Here is a 24,289-nt window from a genome sequence, read left to right as displayed (position 1 = left end):
GTTCATATTTAGTTGCTTCTTGGTCTCTACAAAAATAAGAAAAGGTGTATCGTCTTGATCAGGACTTTTCTGTAGAGATCTGTATAAACCTACCCCAATTTCAGGACATGTGTATTGTGTAAACTTTAAACGTAAGTGTTGTGAGTCTGGCAGGAATCGATTCACAGTAGTTTAAAAAAACAGGAAACATAAGACCTCAGTACGATATTAGCATAATATTGTGCACGGTGAGATGGCGAGTGTTGTGATATTCGGACATCTGTGATGAAACAAGGTTAAAGTGAGCCAGATATTTCGGTCCCGATTGGAATAATTGAAGTTGTAGCACGCCATGACATAAATGTACAATAAAGTGACGCTGTATCCATTGAGTGTTGACATGACTTGAAGCTGCGCGCAACCATGCATGCACGATGGAAAAGTTTAAATTTGCGGATTTTAATCGTATTTTAATCGTGCAGAAAACAAACCAAGCCATTGTTAAAATTTACTTAAGTTACTTTACGTGATGATGATAGTTAATGGGGGAGGGGTCTATAAATAAAATAGTTAAAATTTGGCTTTTATAATTTGTGAACGATCCATAATCCATTAAATATAACACAGTCACCAACACATAAACCAACTTAGGCTTAATATATATAAGGCTATTATGTTGGCTACACGTTCAATGATGGCGACATGAAAATATCATGTCATTGACATTTTTGGAAGAATTCTATTTATTTACATTTTCACTTAAGTCGAACAAATGCTTGCAACATTGGCACCAAACTACACGTGCGGAATGCGGATCCAATGATGAATGAAGTTTAGAAAAAATGAAAAAATGCAGTATGCACGTGTGCTGCTTTAAATATCCTAGCGACAAATTATCGTTCCAGATTCGTTAGTACCTTTTACATTACGCTTGAATCTGCTAGATCGTTTGATCCAGCAACCCACATTTCAAAGAAAATCCACATTTTCAAGAATGGAAGAATCAACCCTCCTGATCATTGCGATCTTCATTCTCATGATAGGAAGTGCTCTTCTAGGACTCTTCATATACTTAGTAAAGACCATGAGAGCGGACAGCCGTCAGGCATGTACTCGACTCCAATCTACGATCATCAAGATACGAGAATTGGACATTGTGAACGATCGAACGTTCAAAGAGTTCGAGATGATGATCAATAGGAAACTAAAGACAGTTTTCGCGCAAAGAATCGCGCACAGGATATCAGAACAAGGAGTTCAGACGGACATCGTTCTAGAAATGGAAAAGCAGGATGTAGCTCTCCAGGCAGATATGAGCCGAGTAAGCAGCCTCCCACCCCTGCTAGTGCGACCAGCACTCTCCTCTGATGTAGTCATCCCCATCGGCGAGTGAGACTCACATCATGGTGATTACAATGGACTTGACAGATCTTGGAAACCCCCTTACGGAAACTGAATGATTGGATGACGGAACTCGGAACTACAACAGACGTGATTTTACAACCACACAACGGATTTTAAAGTTACAAATCAGATTTTAGTAACCATAAATCGGATTTTAGCAACCATTTTAATGACTTTAGTCGGCCAAGCAACACGTCGGGGGCCGGGGGAGCAAGGTGGGATGTTACCTGTTCTTCGTGCCAGCCTCATAGCTCTGCTAGATCCTGCCGTGTGACTGGGTCTAACGGAACTAGGGGTCCCACTGCCGTGGATCTGATCTGGCTGATGGTCCTGGAGTACGGTCAACTCCACTTTCTTTTTAGTATCTAAATAAAAATTAGTTTTGATGATAAAACTATTAGGTCGAACCAGATGAAATGGTGATTATAGTAATTCATTATATGTATTATGTCATATGGTATGCACCGCCCGTTGATAATTTGTTTTGCGCTAAAAGAAATAAAAAGCCACAGTTATAAGATTAAAATTATTTCAACATTAGCATTTAACAAATTTAACGAATCATAATTGTTATCAGATCATTTAAAATGAAAATCGATTGACATTTATGCATTAGCGCAGAATTACTCTCAAAATGATCATATTTCATGCCATGCTCAAACAATTTAAATTGATTACATAAGGTAAGTAAGTTCACTGCTAAGTTAAGTCTTAAAATAACGTAACTTTCGTATAAAAAACACGTAACTTCCGTACTCAACATAGTAATGCACTACATGAAGAATTCATTGTAACTTTGTTTGAAAAGCATTAATAGTAATATAGCGAATTATATGCTAGAAAACTTTATGTTCCGTACATGCTTTACACAAGCGTCAACTGGTTACTGAATACACTTTAATACTCGTAATGTACTTATAAATAATAAGGTCAATCTCCGAAAAACAGAAGAAGTACTGCAGTTATGACGAAAGCGGAATTCCCCATAAAGGAACTAGTTTGAAGATGAATTATATTAAACGTAGCTGCAAATGATAAAGTAATCGGCGTCTTAAACAGACAGTGCGTACGTGACGCGCGGAGATACTCATATATTGAGGCTCAAAACTAGCAAGAGCTGCTCAAATTATCAACACTACATTATAACTGATATTCGATATACAGCTTCTCACTAATGTACACATTTGATACATACTAGGTAAAATCCAATGAAATATTTTTAAATGATAGCAAAGCGAGTTAAAGTCGATTATCGAATTTATCTTATGGTTCGGTAATATCTCTGATTCCATTTTAAATGTACAAAATCAGTATATCATAAATTTAGCCCCTCAGGGCCTTGATGTCTGGAAATCGTTTTAGTCTACTTGAAATCTAAACAGAGCTGTTATGACATGGGGATCTCACGGACGTAGGAAACAGGAAATACTCCGACATTTCCGTTCTTGTGCTTTCCGTACCACCACATCTGGGAGAAGAAATGGTTATTCTTGAGTAAGAAGAGGTATTTTACTGAGGTATTTTACTGTACTACATGCACAACTTTATGTGTGACTCCTTTATCTTACCATGTTAAGTTACACTAAACTAGCACATAGTTAACGTACAAGATACGACTCAAGGTGAGAATTCTGTTTCCTGTAAGGGTAGTTCACTAATTACGTAATCACAGAGGGGGGGGGGGGGGGGGCGGGGGGCGTTTCTAAATGATTACGCTAGTTTAATTTGGACACAATAGTGTTGTAAAACTGATTACGGAGGGGGAAGGGGGATGAAAATTGGCCGAAAAGTGTTTACGTAATTTTTGAAGGACCTCTAATTACGAACTGTGTCCGGGCCGGACCAAATAATGGATATTCAGGTGTAATAGCATTCTACGACTTTCGTCAGAATAAAGTCCACAACTTCTCCAACTTCGAAATTATCAGGATCTACGCGTGGCAATAAGTATTTGGTTTTTATTGATTCCCTGATGGTCCGATGGGCATACAGTAGTAAAGTTACTCAAAGTACAGGTTATGTAGCAGCTACATTGTAGCTCCTTTCAGGGTAGGAAGTGAGGAAGAAAATGTGAATAAAATATAGCGTGTACACTGTACACGTACAGGTATAGCGTTCTTAGGAAAGATATATTTCAGGAGAATTAATGCTAGCCACTATCCCTTCATGAACGTATAAAATCAACAGTGATAACAACTTTCAAACTCACATCATCCACTTTCTGTACGACTACCAGCAAGTCCCCTGGAGCAAGCTCCAGCTCTTCAGGTCCCTGGGCTTTATACTCGTACATCGCTACTACACGTTCGTAGTTCAGCGCAGGACCTGGGTAACATCAATCAAGAGAAGATGAGCAAATTAATTAATGGATTAGACGTTCAATCGATTATTTTAATCAATTGATGCATTAAAATGTCGGAGATGTCGATTGTTAATTAATTGTCCTTTTAGACTGACCTTTGGGGAGGCTGTTTTTCTTGACCTCATCATCAATACGAACGTTGGAGTTATAGTAGTTTTCATATTCTATCGCCTCTGAGGAATTCAAAAGTCAGAATTAGAAAGTCGTATTAATCTGCATGGCAGCATTTATTCCTTATTGAAACACGCATTGCGTAGAGTATAAGTGTAAGTAATTCGGTGTTCAGAGATGAATGTATTCATTAATACATTTATAAAATGTCCGGCACAAATATCTACTCAACAAATTGTTTATGCTATTTTAAGAAACATTATCTCCTCTTACCCGGTCGGTTAGTCCCAGTTTTGTTTTGTTTTATGTACAAATTAAGGTCATGTCTCAGATCACAGTGTTCCAGAGATTTCCTAACCTGGGGAATAAATAACTTAATAATTAAAAAAATATGGATAAGAAATTAGTATCCACTAAGCTTTTCTGCTTAAAAGATTATAAAGTATTAAGAGTACATTCCAGAGTTATTTCACGGCTAGGATTACATTACTGCAGCGTTACTATTCAACACAAAAATGTGTGATATGTGATACCTAATAAAACTAAATATTTATCCTCGTAGGTAGGTATGTGGAGCACACTAATGACCATACACGCGATTCTGTTTTCGGAATATTAACACCACAGATTACTATCAGATTATTATCATTCTGCCGTATAAAAAACTGAAAAATTGAACCTTAATAAGAACGACAAATTTAGTCTACCATAAATTTAGTCAAACTTTTGACTAAAATAGTTATAAACCAAGTTTCATGAGACTAAATTTATCGCCGACTAATTTTAAAGGAGACCAAAATTTCAGTAGAGCAAATATGGCATGAATATTAATGAGCTTACATTGTTCATATAATTAATATAATGACATTACCGTTCCTACTGCTGAACTACTTTGTTGGGAGGAAAGACCGTTGTGAAACTAACTGTACCAAAGTCCTATTGCACTTAAAGGGTTAGAGCTCCTCTTGGACATTAAATTTTTAATCGATCCATCCCAACATGCTCTGTTGAAACGGCTGAAGGATCATATCGACATAAACTACGTCGTACCGACAGAAATGGTTAAGTCGGCATAAGGGTGAAAAAGAAACTGAACAGCGTACTGAAGAACTTAGTGATACAGAGTCACAGACTTTGGATTTTATGTTATTGAAATTCCTGAGTATTGCATTGCAGCTTAATCTGTAATGCTCAGATGGGTGCTCATTGCCAAATTGATAGATATCATTTTATTTTACAAATTATTTGTTTTATTTCTTTATTGCAACAAATCATTTAATCAACATGCCTAACGTTAAACTATAAAGTATGACTTTATATGCGAAATCGGAAAAAAAACTAGGTAGGAAAAATCAAATAAATGGAATGGAAAATGGTCTCGAAAAGTCGAAAAATGTGACTAAAATTGTTGTAGACTAAAAATTTGCGAAATTTGTGACTAAAATTAGGGTAACCAAAATTATGGTAACCAAATTTATTGTGGACCAAATTTAGTGACCCTAAGGTGTGAGATAAATTGGAAACTGTCTAAACGAGAGAGGGCAGAACTCCGCAGAACTTCCGACAAATAACTTCCGACAAAGCGAAAGTAGCGAAAACTGATTTAATAAGGTTAGAAGAAGCCTTGATATTATCAAGCGTATCTTTTATCGTTAGGAAAGGAGGAAATCTTATTAATCAGGAGGCCAATTTTATTACCCCCATTCTTTGACTAATGAGTAATTTTTTCCTTTCCTTTCCTCAACTAATAACTTAATAAGTGTGTCTTAAAACACGTACAATGTGTCTCACAGTGACAATGTTTACAACTTTTTGCACAGTTTTGGTCAGTTAACGACCGGGGCCGGGAGAAAGTGCCTCCCAGCGCCGGGAATCCTGGTCGTAATCATGTTATAAAAGTCATAATATCAGATACCGCACTGCACCATATTCAAAATGTGAATACACATTGCACAGTGTGTATCCACACTTCGCACTGTTCCAATAAATACATTGAGTACTAAACTTGGCTCTATCACAATATGTTAAAGTATTTGTTAGGTCCGTATAGTCCACACCAAGTGTGCTGTTTTTGATCTGTTTAGAAATTATTTACAAAAGAAGATATTTTACATTAAAATTTTGACACAATATTTAACAGCCTCTGTACATTCCAGACTCCAGAGTAAATTGTATTATTGTTGTCATGGGTTGTAACAGTAAATAACACTGCTTACCTCCTCAAGACGGTTGTCATTGTCAACAAGTGTTTGTGAGCAGATGTTTGTGTAATTCCACAAACTGTTCCTTAACTTCTGAATTCTATCCTCCTCCAGAGACTGCATCTTCTGAAATAATTAGGCTATTTTTAGGCTACAATAATTAGGCTATTATTAGACTAAAATAATTAGGCTACAGTTAGGCTATATCTGATCTTATAAATTGTTATCTGAGGACTCATGCAATTTTTATCACATGCAGTTCCCAAATTATGAAAATTAACTTTTGGTTTTTTGTTTTCTGTCGTCGGCACAGTGCAATTGTGACTTTATTAAGACAATGTGGAATATTGACTTCCGTCTCTCAATACACACAATACACATAGACTTGGTGTTATATTCATCATGAGCTAAAGTGCATCATACACGCTACACTCAAAATATTATCATATTATATAACAATCGTTGTAACAGGATTGATAAACTTGACAGAAATATCGGTGTCAAAGTAACTTTTCAGGGTAAAATATAAAGGCAAAATAATTATCATACGAGATAGTTACCGGTGTGATAATCCCAAACCTTAGTATAGAGGGAGTAGTCATTTTCCCAATTCTGGCGAGCGACCTCCAGAGTCTTCACTGATTCCTCATACTCTTTATCTGAAAATGTATACAGTGACACTATCCGTGCAACAAGAGAAACACACAGGCGAGGACTGGCAATTGTCTCCTTTGTCAGTGACGTCATGATCCCGTACCGCTTACAATATGCACGGGTCACGTATACGGGTCACGTATACAGGTCACGTATACGGGTCACGTATAGGTTTGTAGAACATCTTTCCATACTAAACTTAGGGATAAACTCTTAGGAATAATGAGACAGTGGTAGGCTAAGGAACACTGTTAAACAACAGTTAAACAACACTGTGATATAATACATACTTGCAGTTTCAGCAGCTAGCCTAGAACTCTTCATCTTAGCTTTCAATTGGTCCACCTTGCGTTGGGGCTGTGTCATGTTTTGTTGAAGGATCTCCGAACTCTTATCTGCCTCTAAACATGCACGCTCGTAAGCTTGCTTGCACTGAAAATATGTAACTCAAAAAACAAGCATTCTTCAAACTGAAGAATATTATACAAATATACAATCTTAGTTAAAACTGGTCATTACGGAAATCATGAAATAATACAAAGAAAAATCCACTAATTCAATACTGTTGATACATCGGTCAGTTAAAAAGCAACGAAAAATAAGTACCCCTGGTCCTCAGATTACAAACTAAACTCACCCTCTGCATCTGGTCGTGACAAGTCTTCTTATTTCGTATTGATTTCTTAACATTGTCTTCGTAAGGTCGTCTAGTTTCCCTCTGATTATCTCTGAACTCAGTTAAAGCTTGTTGTATGTTCTCAGTTAACAGCTTGCTGCATTGTATTGCTAGTTTCCCTATCTCGTCCGTTTCTGAGTGTTTTTGATTGTTAAAGTTTTATCAGCAATGTTACTCAGTCACAGAAATTTCTCGAAGGGCATACAAGAACATATGATAAGGGAAATCATGTTTTAGTTTTACAACTGACAACTGAACCCGGAAAATTCTGATAATATTCAGTCATGTTGAGATATTTTTTCTCAGGGTGCATTTTCCGTTCAGAAGAAAAAGTAGGTATTTTGATAATAATCCATGCCGATCCATCAGCTGTTAATTTATGATGTTTTGAATTGAAGATCTTCCATGAGCTGACAAGTGGTTAAACAAATTAGAAAATACCTTTTTGAAAAATCTCTAGGCTGCTGTGCAATGTTCTGAAATTAAAATTTTAAAAACTAGGATAAGTGTAAGACTCTTTAATATCAGTTTATGAAGTATAAATTTGATGTAAGACCATATTTTTATTTTCATTTACAATTGTTATCCATGATAGTGAAGTTTATTGAACTCAGGAGGCAAAATGCCCTGTTTTGCCGGCGAAAACATACCCTACTTCACCCTTTCCCAGAACACTATTTGCAAGCTTGCACATTTCTTGTCCATATCGCAACTCAATTTGAGACCTGAAAGTTCAGTGATCATCAGACAGTATACAACAAAACTTTAGAAGCTATAATCATACAAATTACAAATTTGATATGACGTGTAGTAATCCTGGTTTCATCCTAGTCAAATAGTGAATTCTGAATGGAATCAGTGTTACAAAAAATGACTGATTTTGATTAGGACCAGCTCGTCGATCATAATGAGATTGAAAACTAAACTTTTTACAGTACCGACCTTTTCTTGACAAACTCTATATAATCAGTGACTGACAGTTTACTCTGCTTCATTTTCTGTGTTAGTCTGTCAAAACCAGTTGTGCTGTTAAATTCCGACCCCTGAAATAAACGTGTCATAATAAGTAATGTAATATGGATACGAATAATACGATATATAAATCAAAATGTATCTTAAAATATTTCTGCAGTATGGATCAGTCCACATAAAGACATACCAAGAATTAGAAGCTTCTAAAACTCTAAAATTAAAAAAGACAAACCCAAAAATGGTCAATGAATTTCTCCGTTTGCATCGTCATTTTGTGTAGTAGCTAAAGTAATAAGGAAAATCAATACTCGTTATTTGTTCGTTGTTGGATCAATATAATATAATATGACAGTAAAACTATGATTAACCACAACAGTGCCACACTAAAATGAAGCAGGCATTATCAGTTATTATTATATCTCAAATTCTACATCTGGTACGGCTCTGCACACATGATATCTCTCTCTGCCATGAAACATGGCTAACCTTTCAAACTATGATTTAAAACATAAACCTAAACTAAAACTCAACTGGGCTCTCCTATGTCACCAAACTAGACCAATAAGCAATTTTAGCTTAGATAATTATATTTTTCTATATTTGTATAATAAGTATTATATTGACGTAGTGGATGGTTGAGGGGGTTTCAAGCACAGGTCACTCTCAAATCCTAAAGATAAGCAGTGGCCTTCGGCACTTGAAACCTCTTCAAACCTCCCCTGATTTATTTATTATTGATATTGTTTGATTGTGCCGTAAAAATAAATATTTGTTTTATTAAATATTTGTTTTATTAAACAAAGTTATTGGTTAAACAAAGTTATCAATTCAATGCAAATGTTTTACAATAATATTAAACAATCTAGTTGCAAATAAAAGCAATTTAGGATTGTTTTTGCCTATGAGTCATACTGTACTACAGATCATACCGATTTATCATCAATCAATAGATGTGGATTTTCGTGGGGAGGTGAGGTACATTTGTTTACTTTAATAGTGTGGTTCTGTTCAGCAGAAGAAAGAGGTGATGCACATTTTGTATTATGGAACGCTTGTAACGCTTGTAACTCCTTCTTCTTACCCCACGAGAAGAGGTTACATCAGGATGCCTCAGGAGGTCACTATGAGTTCTAGGAGGAAAGTAACAGTTCCTGCTTGAACCTAGCAGGGCCGGTGCACTATCAGTTAGACTTTTCATTCCACTTGTTCCGCGGAAGGACTAAGGAGTTTTTAGAGGCCAGGAGTGTTCCGCAGAAGCAGTACTAAGAGGCAAGGATTTCATAGGAACTTTTAATTGAATTTCACAATCAACATGTCGTATGTGATTTGCCTTGCATCACAGCAAAGGTATGTGTTTATTACCTGTACAATAGATGTGGATTCTCGTGAGGATCAAGCCTATTGAAGTATTGAGGACGAAAATCACGTATTACAACTATTGTGTACTCAATAAAGTAATTATCACTTTTGTATCCTTGTATCCTTGTATCCTGGGGAGGTGAGGTACATTTGTTTACTTTAATAGTGAGGTTCTGTTCAGCAGAAGAAAGAGGTGATGCACATTTTGTATTATGGAACGCTTGTAACGCTTGTAACTCCTTCTTGTTACCCCCCTTTGAAGGTCCCAAATTATTTTCTGAATGAAAGCTTCAAAATAACCGAGAAATCGACCTTGTTATTAACTCATTTTGATGACTGTTCCTGACCTAAAATTGCACGAGAAATCGATTTAACTAGGTTTCAGAACCTATAAACACTTAATTGACATTATCCCTCAAAATTGACGTTTTATAGTTGATACGAGCAACAAGCAACATATATTTTGATCCTTTGGTTCTACTCATGACCTAGGGCCTAGGGGGTTAAGCTGAAACCGAAAGATCGAGGCAATCGTAAGACCACAACTTTTTCTCCTACAACACAAATCAAATCCATCAAATGAGATTTAAGAAAATCTTGCGTCTTTCCCCTTGCTTCGCTGCAGTATTTTCCAACTTGATCACAATACCTGTTTTATCCTTCATGTATTTCGCATCAATTTGTTGAACAATTACACTAAGTTCTTTTGTTTCTCTCTCCGCAACTATATCAAATATCAATTGTTAATTTTTAAGTTTTACCCTGAAACTGCTCATAGATATTGGAGCCGAGTCCATTCTTTACTTGAGTCCATTCTTTACTTGAGTCCATTCTTTACTTGAGTCCATTCTTTACTTGAGCATTTCTCTTTTGAGCTGATTACATGGTGTTTTTGCTTGAAGAGCAATATATATGGTAAGTAAGTAAGTAAGTAAAAATTATGACATAACATCATAACACATGTCTGGTACAAAGTATCAAATCACTATATGGAAAAATATAAATATCTTACCGCCAAAATTAATAAATTATTAACTACAAGTTTTAGAGAGTTGTTCAGGTAAAGACAAACTCCTGATCCTTTAGCCTTAAACTGGTTTTTGTCTTGACAGAAATAACGGGATTGGTAACACGAGGAGTATCCACTAAGCTGATATAGTGTTCCATTGTCAGCATCAGTGTTTGTTTCTGCAAGACCAATAACAGAAAACTTGTGGTTTATACTTGACTGCTCAACTGCAAAGTTGTCAAAGTCTGATGCATTCCCATCAATGTTGACGAATAAAGTGGACATATATTCGACTGAATTTCCAGGCAAGATGGTGGCATTCAACTCTGTTATGGAGAATGTTTTGTAGTTTTCAAGAATTTTTGAGCTGTTGTAGATAGATTCAATATAATTTAATTAACTGGCTCATCATCAATAAGGCCGTTGTTAGCAAAGTGGGGAGCTTGGTAGAAAGGGTTGTATCGAATAATATCGTTGGCTTCAATGCAGACTTTGCAGTATATTTCATCTCGAAATTTAACTATGTTGTCAATAGTTTTGCATTTTTTGTGCATTATTTTGTCACACATCTGACAAATTATGAAAGGGTGTCCAGCTCGTACAGGTTTAATGCAGCAGCAGCAAATTTCACATATCTTACTATATATAAAGCGAGACGATATATATATGTATATATGAACAACAGTGAAGACACTAACTTCTTGGAGCAGAGAGAGGTCTATACACGTTACCTTCTAGCCCGAGGTTATCATTCCAGTATTATAGAAGATGCCTTTAACAAATTTAGTGATATAGCTAATAGGAAAAACTTGTATACCCTTAAAGACAAGGATGAGTCGACTGCCTGTTTAATACCCATGGTGATGGATCAAAATCCAGCACTTCCCAACATGGGGGGCATTATCCATAAGTATAAGCACCTTCTCAACCTTGATCCGGCCCTGAAGAAGCTGGTACGTGCGGACAGTGTATTCGTGAGTCATCGAAAGAATCAAACTATCGGTGGCATGCTTGTACACAATAAGTACCGTGCCAGTGGAACTTTAAACTGTGATAATGAGAGAGAAACAACTGCAAGCCAGATCCAGGAACCAGACTCCGAAAGTCTAAGGGCGGTTCCCGGGGCTGTCGACCCAGGGTGCCATGCTTGTGGTAAATGTTATGTTTGTAAGCAAAATTTCCTGTCCCCCTGTTCCAATTTTAGTAGTCACCATTCTAAACAAGTTTTCCCTATAACTAAGTATATATCTTGTCAGAGTTATAACCTCATTTATTTAATGGAGTGTAAGACTTGTAAACAGTCGTATGTCGGTTATACTACCTCAAATCTCCCTAAGAGATTCTCTAACCATAAGAGTCACATAAAGAAAGGTATAAGAAGTTGTAAATTAGTTAACCATTTTTTAGATATTGATCATGATTTAGATTTTAGTACCATAGCCTGCTATAATTCCTCACTTAGTAAGCACCTTTCTGTCATTATAGTAGACGCTTTAGTATTTGAGCCTAATATTAGTAAAGCAGACAAAGAAAAGGCTATGGAAGCTAGAGAGGGGTTCTACCAGACCCAATTGAAAACCCTTGAACGGTTTGGGGGTATGAACACCCTTGATAGTAACCATCTACTTTTTAAATCTGCCGGAGCTTAGTTTTAGTTTTAGTATATTTTGTAGATTTTATTTAGTTATACCATTATTCCAGAGACGTGCATATTACATTTTTTACTTAAGTATAAATTTTACAGGTTTTTGTTGTGATTTTAAGTGATTTTCCGAGAATCAGTTATCAGTATTTAGATAAGAGATAAGATAAGAGTACATTTTTAACGGCTTTCAGTTTCTTTTTTAAATTTCAGTTCATCAGATTTTCCCACTGCTTTTAGTTTGTATTTATTCTCAATTGTATATGATTCGTATTTGTTGTAGTTACTTTAATGATATAATTTCTCAGAATTGATGTAAATAAACGATGCAAAGACTTTCGAAGATCTAATCACAACCGCTTTCTTTTATTGTGTAGAAGTCCAGCCATGAAATATATATATATTTATCTGTGCCATTTTACTGACACCACGGCATCAACTTTAACGCGAATTTCTGCAAAAGCCGTAAAAGGTATACAACTGAAACTTTTTTGACTGGGTCAAATGCTTTAATGGCCTCCAAATCAGCATGAAAAAATAAAAAATAGGTCAAAAAATAGAAGTTTTAGAGCCCAAAATTTGGTACCCCAAGTGGTGTCAAAAACGCGAATTAAATAGGTAATAATTGTTTTAGTCTCTTGAGTCTTGACACCATTTTAGGGTTAGACGGGTTCCTGCTAGTCAATCTAACTATCATGACTGAAATATAGATCTACGTGGTCGTGGGGAAAATCTGCCTTTGGCTTTGGCATTAACAACATCACTGAATGATTTCCCGTCAACAAGGCTACCAAATATCTTGTGAGCAATAGCCCAGGAGAGTTTAAATATACCGTTTGATCCAAGGTGAATTGGGTCATCCGGCTTCTTATATCTACAACATTGCTGATTCAGCAGACCATCTTCGTCAACAAAGCTATTAAAATCTAATGTTCCTATTCTAGAATTGGTTTCACAGTATCCAAATAAAAACCTGTTATACTCCATAGCCCTTTCGTTTAGCAAGGAGGACCTAGTTGGCAGTATAGGTGAAACAATTATTTTAGCGTAAGGGCACAATTCACTTATAGTCTTGAGCTTTTTGTTCAGCTCATTTACCCAATATTTAAGATTCCCCCCATCTTTCTTGATGTTGTTTACTCCACAATGAACTATAATGTTTTTATAACCTACACAGAGGGTAGGATCTAGCTTATTTATGGTGAAGCATTCTATTCTTCTTCCAGGCAAGCGGTGTCCAAATACATTCCTTTTCCAGACCCAAATCTGAGGTACCGGGTATTGGAGTCACCAATTATCAGTGTCGCATTAGTGCTCCTGCTTACGTAGCGGAAGGTAATACTGTATCTTAAGTCCCTCGTTTCTGTGCTCTTGTCAATTCGGTGGTTCCAAAGAAACTGGGACTGTTTGCTCATGACATAGAGACTACGTCCGCGTCCCTGTATTGCCTCTACGACCTCTCCTTCAAGCTGAGCCTTTTTTGTGAATTTGACAGAGCAATCACCACCTAAGGATACTGTAAATATGGAACTATCATGGACCAGTGATTGCTCTTATCAGAGTGCTTAGGAAGAAAGCTGTTCCCATCGGTGTACCGATTTATCAAGCACTGATTGATTGTTGAACTGGGACATTCTTCCTTTATCTTGGAGACAAGCTCATTAAGAACCTCAGGATCGTCAGTCGATTTCGGTTTTTCAGCTTTAGCCCCGGAGTATTGATAAGGTTCGCCAAAGCTCAGAACCCCATGCCCATTTTCGGAGTTACTATCAAAGGCTTCCTTCTGTTGGTCTAAGAAAACTAAAAGCTCAGAGTTCAATTTTTCATCTACAAATTCTGGGACATACGACAGAATGTGCTTGGACTTAGGGTCGTCTACACTTGCATGCTTCTGTGCATCTAGGAGAAGCTGTTCTTGGTCTGTTTCACATGGAGCAGGTGACCTTATGGCCAGAGGGGGGGGGGGGGGGTAAATGGCACTTTTGTAGTTTTTGCATATTTGATAATAGCTACTGGAGACGAACAAAAAGAAAAAAACCGGATCAAAATCTGACCTTGCGCTTCTGAGATATCGCGCGCTCAATTTTGAGGTTTACCTGCAATTACATGTTAAACTGGAACTTTAAACGGCTGTAACTTTTTTGACCTTTCGATTCCTTAGTTGAGAAAACCGGCCAATCCCTGATCTTGAGGTTTGGTACAGTGGTTCCTTGGACAATTATCCTCACATCTGGTGCAGCATTTTTTTTTTTTTTACTCTGTTCTCAAATTATGAGGTTAACCAGGTCAAAAATTCGAAAATTTTAATTGGTTAACCTCATAATTCGAGAACTGAGTCAAATAAAAAAAATCGCTGCACCAGATATCTAGATAGTTGTCCAAGGAACCACTGTACCAAATCTCAATATCAGGGGGTGGCTGGTTTTCTCAACTAAGGAATTGAAAACCACAAAAGTGTGTTTTGAGATAAATGGATTTTAGTGTTTTCAAAATTTTGAGTATTCACTGGAATTTATCACAGTTCGTTAGTTAGGACTTTTTATACACTTAATAACGTTTGATTGATCAGACCTGGCCGTCCCCTAAATGATTTTAGCCACTTTCAGTAGTTAATGTCCTTGTATTGTATAAAATGAGGTTAACCAAGACTTCCTGTAAACACTAACTGCTTAAAATTTGGTTGTTAACCTCGCTTTAGACCATATAACACTGGGATTGGTTTATCAATATGTTATTATGTATGTAGTAAAACATTTGCACAGTACAACGATTAAGTTTTTGAGGTTAACATGTAATTGACTGGTCAGATATTCAAAAAATGAGAGGTTAACCTCATTTTTTAGCCATTTACGGGTAAAATCTTCTACTAAAATATGGTCAGTTCAAATCACCTTTGTCACGTGATTATAGTTGTAGGCATCGTGATACCAATAGATACCTCACTTCGATATTGTGGTACATAACATAAGTAAGAATCGTATGTATATTCCCTACGGTACCAAAATGTGATGGTTAACCTCATTTTTTTCATTTTCCCAAGATAAAAGAAAGTCAATCAACATGTCATCTATTTAGAAATGTGTATACCGTAAACTTACGATGAAAATAATAACTCTATCATTTGATCTATTCTCGCTATATCTAAAAGACGAGGTTAACCTCATTTAATCACGTTTGGATATTAATTTTTCTGATAATTATGAACCTAAAATTTAGAGTTTACATTTGCTGACCGAAATAACAAAAAATTATGGCGTGTAATAAAATATTAACCTCAATTTTATTAACCTCAATATTGTATAGTCAATTTTGTAAAAATCGGTTAACCTCAATTATAAAATAAAGTTAATCAGCTACAAATATGTGAATAGCGGTGATGTTTTTGTCATTAAAAATTAAATCGATTTAGAAAATAATATTTTGGTAGAATTTTTTGACCCCTTACCCCCCCCTCTGGCCTTAAATGGAAAGGAGGCATGGGCAGATCAGGGGTTTTTAAAACAGTTTATGTCAAGTTTGAGCTCAGCAAGCTTGTTGTTGATGGAGTCAAGAGTTTTGAGATGGCTATTGTTAGAATCTTAATTCTATTTGTAGCTTGTTTTTGTACTTCATATTACTAACCCTGTATCTCACTTTAGCAAAGGTTTAGTTCCAGTGATTGTATATACAGTGTTGGGGTAAAGGGACTCCAGAAGGCAGACAAGGTTCGACTCCAGACTCTAGTTGTGTAACAGAAGAGAGAGGAGTGTCCAGTGTTTAAGTTGACTCCAGACTCTAGCGAAGCAGAAGGGAGAGGAGTGACATTGTTGACTCCAGACTCTAGCGCAGCAGAAGAGAGAGGAGTGTCTAGTATTTTAGTGATCCCACAGACAGATACTATCTGTGTTCTGTGACGTGGAAAGAGTGGTAAGTAGTTTATAGTTATAGTTTAGTAGTTTAGTCTAGGAGTTCCTGCTTCCTCTTTCACTTTCACTATAGTTTCACGTGGTTTACCTTTCACTTTACTCACGGTAGTTTTCCCCCAGGGTTTTGTTTTATAGTTATCAGTTCCAGTTTAGTTGAAGTCCTCATCATTCAGAAGTCCTTCATATAGTAAGAAGAACATCATCATCAGGAGTAGTAGTTTTAATTTAATAGTAGTTTAATCTAATAGTAAAAAGACATTATTTAGTTTAGTATTGAAATGTGTATTAGTTAGAGCAGTGTGAGTAGCTGAGTCACACTAATCACCTTTTAATCACTCATTCACTATTTGAGAGTGAGTATATAAAGTAACAAGGTTACATTTGACACACCATTTATTTGTATAACCTCTTTATTCATCTAATTTGTATTTATAATAATTGTGTATTATTTGTTATTTAATTAACCCAAGAACAGGGTTCCAACAGCTATCGTTGTCTTTGAGGTTCTTGATGGACTTTTGGATGGCTTCTAGAGAATCGTGTATAGAGCTACCATCAGTTAAACAAAAATTCAGTTAAACAAAAATTCAATTTTATGCCATTTATTACAGAGTAAACAAGTTTACAATAAATCAATTTGATATTTAAAGGAATCCTAATTCAATGTGTAGTATGGTTGTCACTCTTTAAATATATTAGATATAGGTTGACGGGGCAAAGGAGTGTGCGTGCTGTTCGCTATTGCTCACACCAAACGGCAACCTAGTAAATATTTTGTATGGACACCGGTCTCCATCACGATACAAAATTAGGATTGTAGAATTTATTGTATAACTTTTAGTGCAGTGGAGGAAGCGGTGTGGTGCATTAATAGAGTGACAGCCTACTGATTTAGAGTTGTTTTTAAGTGAGCATAATGGGTATATTTTTGGACCTAAAGGCTTTACTATGGCAACTTTAAAATTGGTTCTTTTAATCATTTATTAAATATCACTTAAAAAATATATAAATCTGGAATCTGTTCACACTGTGAACCAGTCCTATAAAAAAAAAACTCTTAAATCAAATATTTAAAACGTCTCAATAATTAAAACGTCTCAAAAATGGAAATAGTCATACAATTAAGAAATTTACCAAATTCTTAATATCTACCTTAAGAGAAACATACCTACCTAAGTCAATGTCTACCTGTAATACACTAAATATTAGGTTAAATACATAGGTGGTGGAGTCAGCACACATTTACCAAAATCAAAAATTTTTAATAGGAGGAACCTGTGGGCCGAGAACACTGGATTAAATTTGTTGAAGAGGATTGTTTTCAAATGACAGCTGCATTATGTCATAATCGCTTGAAGTCCATGTTGAATCATTATAAGCATGTTGCAGCTTTAGAAGTGCCTTTTTCAGGCGACTTTTAGCAAGGCTAATCTTGTAGGAGTAGTCAAAAAGCTTAAGTTTAGGTGCAATTGAGCTCCAAATTTTTGTTGATCTTGATATGAAGTCATTAGATGGGAGTTGTGAAATGAGAGTGGTTTCCTTTCTAGAGAGAGAGAGAGAAACAAATTTTGTGTTTTGATCTTTATTACAGATTAAACATATCATATATAACCATAAAAGCCGCGCGTCGGCTGATAGCCTCAACTTGGATTGGTAGTAATTTCAGTTTACAGAAGCTGAAGGACGGCAGCTCAAAAGCCCCAGTGAACCATCGGAAAGATCAAGGACTCGAGTGCCAATAGTGGCTTTTTCGAACCCATTTTCGCCGAATTGCTGTGGCCCAGATGAGCCGCGCCCTGCTGCTTAACGGCACATGATGGTTTTTGTTTAAATACTTATTTAAATTTGAGCGATAATTCATTTGGTGGTTTACAGTTTTTGAATCATGTTCATCATTTATTTTTCGTTCAATTATCACGTGTTTACAATTCAGTCATACCATGCATAGTCAACATTGTTGAGGCAACCAGCTTCCGCAGTTCAATAATTGGAGACCGAAAAAATATAAATTAATCGAAATTTACAATTCATCGTTATCAAATATAGTCAATAATATTCTTGATTCCATTTAGTACATAATAAGTTGGTTTTAAGATGGCTGGTAATGCTGTTGCAGTGATGCTGGGCGGGGGGGGGGGGGGGGCGCCGTCTTACTGTGCGTTTTGCTCTAGATACACACTTTTTTGTGATTTAACCGGCGTATCCTCTAAAATCACCCAATTTGTTCAATTTTAGGGAGGGGCACCAAAAGGGGAGGGGGCGCCAGCAGGGGGGCGCTTTTTCAGCGGGGGGCGCCAACTGGCAACGTTACGCCACTGATTGGCATGCTCATGCTGCAGGGAGCTGACAAGTAGGAAGGGGACTTGACTTCGTTGTCAACTCTCTGTCCACTCACCACAGCGCAAACACTTTCAGCAAGACCTAGCAGGGATAGGAGACCTTCTGCTAGGGTGAGCTTGTTCAGAGATGAACAGCTCTTGATCATGGGTGGAGTAATGATTGCAAACTTATTTACTTCAAGTTTCCTGCCTACCCTGCCTAGGTCGATCCAGATGACATCTGGACGAGTTTCGTGTCAACGCTTCTCTCCATTTATCCCTATCGTCCTCGATAACGCTGGCCATAGGATGGTTGCTGAAAGTTTCAAGATACTGCAAATGTTAATCTTGATTAAGTCTACCTCGGAGCGTAGGTTCTGTGCATGGGTTAACAGATTGGTGTCGAGGGGAGCAGATCTATTCGAGAAGAAACTAAGGAGACTGCTGACATGTGGAATGTGGAATGTTTCTAATGAAGTTTTAGTAAGAATTGAGGGAGCCAGTTATGTCAGTAATAAAGAGAAACATAACAATTATCTTTGGTTCCATCCTTATGTGGCAAAGAAGCGTTTTATAAATCTTTATTCCACTGGGAAGTTTTTAAAATAGGATAATGTTTTTGATGAAATTGTTTTTAAATATTGTATTTGATAATTAATTAATGTTGGTGGGGAAATATTTATTATATATTTTTTCACACAGTGCGATGATAGTTTGTAGACATGTGTGATGATGTGATGTCATAAATTTTACTTTACTTTACTTTACTTTGACATTTTTATCTTCTTCTGAGTCCTGATTTTCTGAATGAATTAGTTTATATATATACACATAATATAGCAATGACCCTATATAAAAATAATTATAATTATAAAAATTCTGTAAAAATGGTACAAATTTAAAAACTGAGGTAAAATAAAACCCTTTGTAATAATGTATGTAAAATCCACTAAATCACATCACAACGAAAAGCAGTTTAGACCACCATCCAACAAGCACTCCATGACCTTTTAGGGTTTAAGAGTGTTGATCAGGTTAAGGTCCAAATCACTTATTGCCGTGGGTGGAAGGGTTCTGGTACCTCTGTATTAGTTTATTGACATCTCTAAGCATTTCGTCAATATTGTCAATGACTGAAGCTGAGGGAGTAGTGGGTGTATCCTGATCCAGAACCCTAGTGGATGAAGTCTGGTCTGCAACAGGTTGAGGTTTCTCACACTTTTCTGTTTGAGTGTCAGTGGGGGAAGAGGCAATAGGGGTACCAGGCAGAGCAAGGGGCACCTTCACGTCCAACTAGCACACTCACTGAAAAGAAAGAGTAAAACAATTTTTTTTTAAAAACAATGAAAGTGTAAACTGGATTAGTCAAAAATGTCAATTATATGTTACATTTATATTAATTACTAGAGCCAAAATTTCAGAAGCAAAATGATTTTTACTGGGCCGCTCTCAGCCTGTCATTCCGCCGAATCTCTTATGATTATAAACATAAATATTGATATTGATTATATTGATATTGTTATTATTGAATGAAGTTAACTCCAGACGTACATAATGGTACTTCTTTTAACAAAGGGACTTGGAGTATAAACGACCAAGTTAGCATACATTTTCAACCAACCAAGAATTCTGGAGGCAAAGGTGGGTGCGTAAACTTTATGGTCTGTACTCTCCGATCCTGTATCACCCAGGATTCTTTTCGACGTTTTTGGTAAAAGGTATATACCTTCTAGTCAATCTCTTGCTACTCCAAGTCCCCCAAGATTTCTAAACTAAAGTTCGTCCTAGTTATATTATATTATATAAAATATATTTTTTGTTTGCTGTAACTGATACTAAATAAAATTGTTGTTTTCCTGAAATTGTTGTTTTCCTGAATATAAATATAATTGCCTGAGGTCCCTAGGTAAAATAATTTTTATGGTATGAAATACTTGCTTAAATTTTATCCTTCCAATAATATCAAATATGTAATAGAATATGTATAAATGACATCTTTGATGACAATGCCAACCCTTTCCAGTGCAACTCGTGTTGCAAATTGTAGCATTACAATGATGCACAATTAAACTGCATGATCCAGTATGCACTATTGAACTGCACCGCGCATTAAATAATATTAATTTCGCTACCTAGTATAGCTTGACCATTATTAATGGTCTGGCCTGGCGCGCGCTACTTCGTAGCACAATTGCCGTCGGGCCAATAATATTTCGAGAAGAAAGCGGCGCGCGCTTCTTGGAAGAAATTTAGACGAGTAACATCCGTCAACTAGGTAGTGCGCCACCGACAGTGAGCCGCGCGTGCCGAATGTGGGATGGTTTTTTAGCGCTAATTTCGGCCAGCACAATTTTCTTCAAACAAATATATATTAAGTATCTTTCCCAACCTCCGATTGCAACAAAAATTGGTAAGCTTACTCATAGACTTACAAGGAAAGTGTCCGAAAAGTTTAAAGCATATCCAACCATCAGAAATTATGTTACAGCTAAAAGCAGCGTATTTTGCCCCATTTTGATCACTATATCAACTCCGATATCCACCAAATTTTTCGGACAGTTGTGAAAGCCCTATTGGAAGGTCGTCGCCAATTTTCAGAATGATCTCATTCAAGGAACTGGAGATATATCCAAATAATACGACAAAAATCAACGAATTTGGTCAAATTTGGTCAAATTACGCGACTTTTACAGCTAATTTTGCTCCAAAAGCCGCGCACCATCAAATATGGCACCTAGGCGAAACTCACTGATTTTTCCAAAAAGGTATGACAAATTTGGTATTGTGAAATTTCTCACAGTCTCTAGAAAACAATGGTACAAAAATTTTTAAAATCCGAGCAAGTTTATTTTTATGGTGCACCCCCTACGTCAACCTATAGCTTAAAGCAATATGACAAGGCAATGTTTTTCGAGTTTGCGCTTGCTACATCAACATGCAGTTCTGTGCGCGCTCATTTTGTGATATTTTTAAAACGCTGGCCCCTTTTATAAATGACACTTGTAATTTTTATTGTTGAAACATCTCCCAATTTATTTTTTATTTTTGGTCTGCTGGATATAAAATGCTAACATTAATTAAGAAAGCATATCGGATGCATTTTCGTCGTGTATATGATTCTAAATATGTAATTACGCTGAGTTAAAGAGACAAACAGTTCACGATCAGATAATTAGTTAACTAAACTATATGTATCAAAGTTACCGGGCCGCGATCAGCCTGTCATTCCGCCGAATCTTTATTTATATTCGGCGATTATGAACATGATAGCCTGAAGTCCCCAGGTAAGTATCGAAGGGGACTGTAAAGTTTTCAAACTTCTATAGATTATAAATTGCTATTCAAAATTGGATTATTTTTCATGAGGGTGTCTAATATTTAATGGAAGTTATGGACACAAATTATTGCTTAATCTATTATGCATATTATTGAATGACATTAAATTTTTCAAAAGAACGATAGTAAGATCGATTTTGTTTTCCTTACCTGGGGACCCCAGGCTATTATGTTCATAAACAATAAAGATTTGGCGGAATGACAGGCTGAGCGCGGCCCAGTAATGTTTTCCTTAATCATTAATTGTGCTGTGTCAATCCCAGGGGTTTGTCGAGGGCTTTGTTGTCTCCTTCGATCGATTCTGGATGACTGGGTTATCTGTTATTGGTGGCTGAATGAGCCCTGTCAAAAGATTTCTTACATCGTATGGGTTTCACTCAATACATCTACATAGTATAGTATATTATAGTACTATCTTTACAAATTAGGTGGCTGCATTTTGTTTTGATTTTATTAGGTCTTAGTATTTATCCCCATTTATCCCCATTGTTTTAAAGTTTTAAGAGAACTCTCCTTAAATTATTTTAATGCAGTCACTCAGATAAGTTTATACCAGGACACTTTAACAAAGACACATACTCTGCCCACAATAAGGGGCCATAATTGTTTCAATTATGTAACTGTATAGAATTATTATTATTATTATTATCTTTACAGTATACTACAATGTAGCGCTCCTACTAAATCGCTCGCCCAAATTTTAAGAAAATTCTTGTGAAAAGGCCCTTTAGGCATGTATTGTATTGTCAATTGTACTAATAACTTACTAACTTCAGGGGTTCAACTTAGAACTATATGTTTGTTTCTCTTGGTTCAATAGGAGACACTTTATTGGCGACGAGGAATGGCACACGTGGGTATGAGGGTATTTGCTGAGGGACAGAATTATGAGGAATGGGTCGAGGATCTCGAGTTCTTCATTATGGGGATGGGACTGGGAGAGAAAGATGATACTAGGAAGTTGGGGCTATTTATTACTTGCGGGGGAGCCAAGGTGAAAGAAGTCTACATGCTAAATAAGAGTGAGACAAAAGCTAAAAAGGAGGATGAAACAACTGATGTTTCAGAATACCAACATGCGAGAAACGTGGTGGATAAAAAGATGAAGGTGAGCAAGAATGCAACTTATGAAACATTCCAGTACAGAAACCTAAGTCAGCGAGAAGGTGAAAGCTTCGCTCATTTTGTGCACAGATGTGAGGTTGGCGTAAGCAGTTGTGGTTTCAATGCTGGAGACAAGAACAGACACATCCGGGATCAAGTAGTGTTTGGGACGACTAACACGGCGATAAGAGAGAAGGCCCTGTCAGAGAATTTAGATTTGAATGAGCTTACTCAGAAAGGCTTGGGAATTGAGTCTTCTACCAAGCTTGGATCGTCTATGAGGATAAAAGAAGAGCCAGCGTTTGCGGTGTTTGGAGGTAATTCTGATAGAGGAGCTAGAAGAGGGTCGTCTCAGGGTCGTTCTAGAAACTTGGAGTGTTACAAATGTGGCGGAGTGTATCCACATGAAGGGAGTTGCCCGGCTAGAGATCATCAGTGCCTAAGTTGTAAGCGTTATGGACACTTCAAAGAATTCTGCAAAGGAAACCCAGGGTTTGGTAGAGGTCAAAGGGGTGGCTGGAGAGGTACAAGAGGTTATGGTTCCCGAGGCTATAATGGACAACGAGGTAATCAAAGCAGAGGTTACAATGGGCAGCGTGGTGGTCGGTCAGGAGCTAACAATGTGACGTATGAGGGTGAAGGCCAGGAGTATGAACAGACAGAACAACAAGTTGAGGTGGCACAGTCGTTACAGGCTGCTACGGAGAGAGATATGTGGGTCTTTGCTGCTTCTGATGCCAGTAAGTTGAAGGGGAGAGTGAACATTCTTATTGACAATAAGGTCCCCGTGCAGTTTCTGCCTGACACCGGGGCCTCTGTAAATATTTTAATACTTTCAACACTACTATATAACAAATAATTTGAGGATGTGCAATGTAAGCCAAGAGTACCCGCAACCTAAAGAAATGCAGCTGTAAACAACTTGCACGGGGTGCATGTGAGCTCTCGGGACCAGTGGCATCAGAAGACTGGTTATCAGCCTCGATATTAAGATGAGTTCTTCTTAGATTCATGTCACATCTGCATCTCCTCCATCAAGACACACACCACTCATCTCTTCATTGCCCCACCCTAGCCCAACTCCTCACTCCCATCACCTGTTGCGGGTACTCTGGACTGCATGGACGTTCTTGAATAATTGTTTATAGTAGTGTTGTAGTGTTAACCTCTATGCGTCATTAAAAATCATTTCTATCCATGTTCTGTATTATATATTATATACTCCTCTTTTTTCTTTACAAAAAAATCAGCCCACCC

General features: G+C 36.8%; 3 protein-coding genes across 4 annotated transcripts in view; 2 read left to right on the top strand and 1 right to left on the bottom strand.

Moving 5' to 3' along the window:
* The window catches only part of LOC134811578 (glutamyl aminopeptidase-like), a 114,401-nt gene that overhangs the window by 32,271 nt on the left and 57,841 nt on the right, over positions 1–24,289 (top strand). The gene's annotated exons all lie outside the window — the stretch shown is intronic.
* LOC134811577 (ankyrin repeat and LEM domain-containing protein 2 homolog) overlaps positions 1–24,289 on the top strand; it is a 67,582-nt gene that overhangs the window by 18,340 nt on the left and 24,953 nt on the right. The gene's annotated exons all lie outside the window — the stretch shown is intronic.
* On the bottom strand, positions 1,896–8,652 carry LOC134810986 (proline-serine-threonine phosphatase-interacting protein 1-like). Its single transcript, XM_063817684.1, has 12 exons — positions 8,592–8,652; positions 8,330–8,430; positions 8,038–8,112; positions 7,829–7,863; positions 7,349–7,521; positions 7,002–7,143; positions 6,637–6,716; positions 6,073–6,183; positions 4,130–4,214; positions 3,841–3,918; positions 3,593–3,708; positions 1,896–2,851 (listed from the first exon to the last, which is right to left on the bottom strand). The coding sequence occupies exons 1-12, from the start codon at positions 8,628–8,630 to the stop codon at positions 2,771–2,773; spliced, it is 1,116 nt and encodes a 371-aa protein (XP_063673754.1). The 5' UTR covers positions 8,631–8,652; the 3' UTR covers positions 1,896–2,770.

The sequence above is a fragment of the Bolinopsis microptera genome, chromosome 2 (genome assembly GCF_026151205.1).
Source record: "Bolinopsis microptera isolate Bmic1 chromosome 2, MBARI_Bmic_1.0, whole genome shotgun sequence".
In the NCBI taxonomy this organism is placed as follows: domain Eukaryota; kingdom Metazoa; phylum Ctenophora; class Tentaculata; order Lobata; family Bolinopsidae; genus Bolinopsis; species Bolinopsis microptera.
The sequence above is the reverse complement of the archived record's forward strand: the minus strand, read 5'-3'. Positions and strand labels throughout refer to the sequence as shown.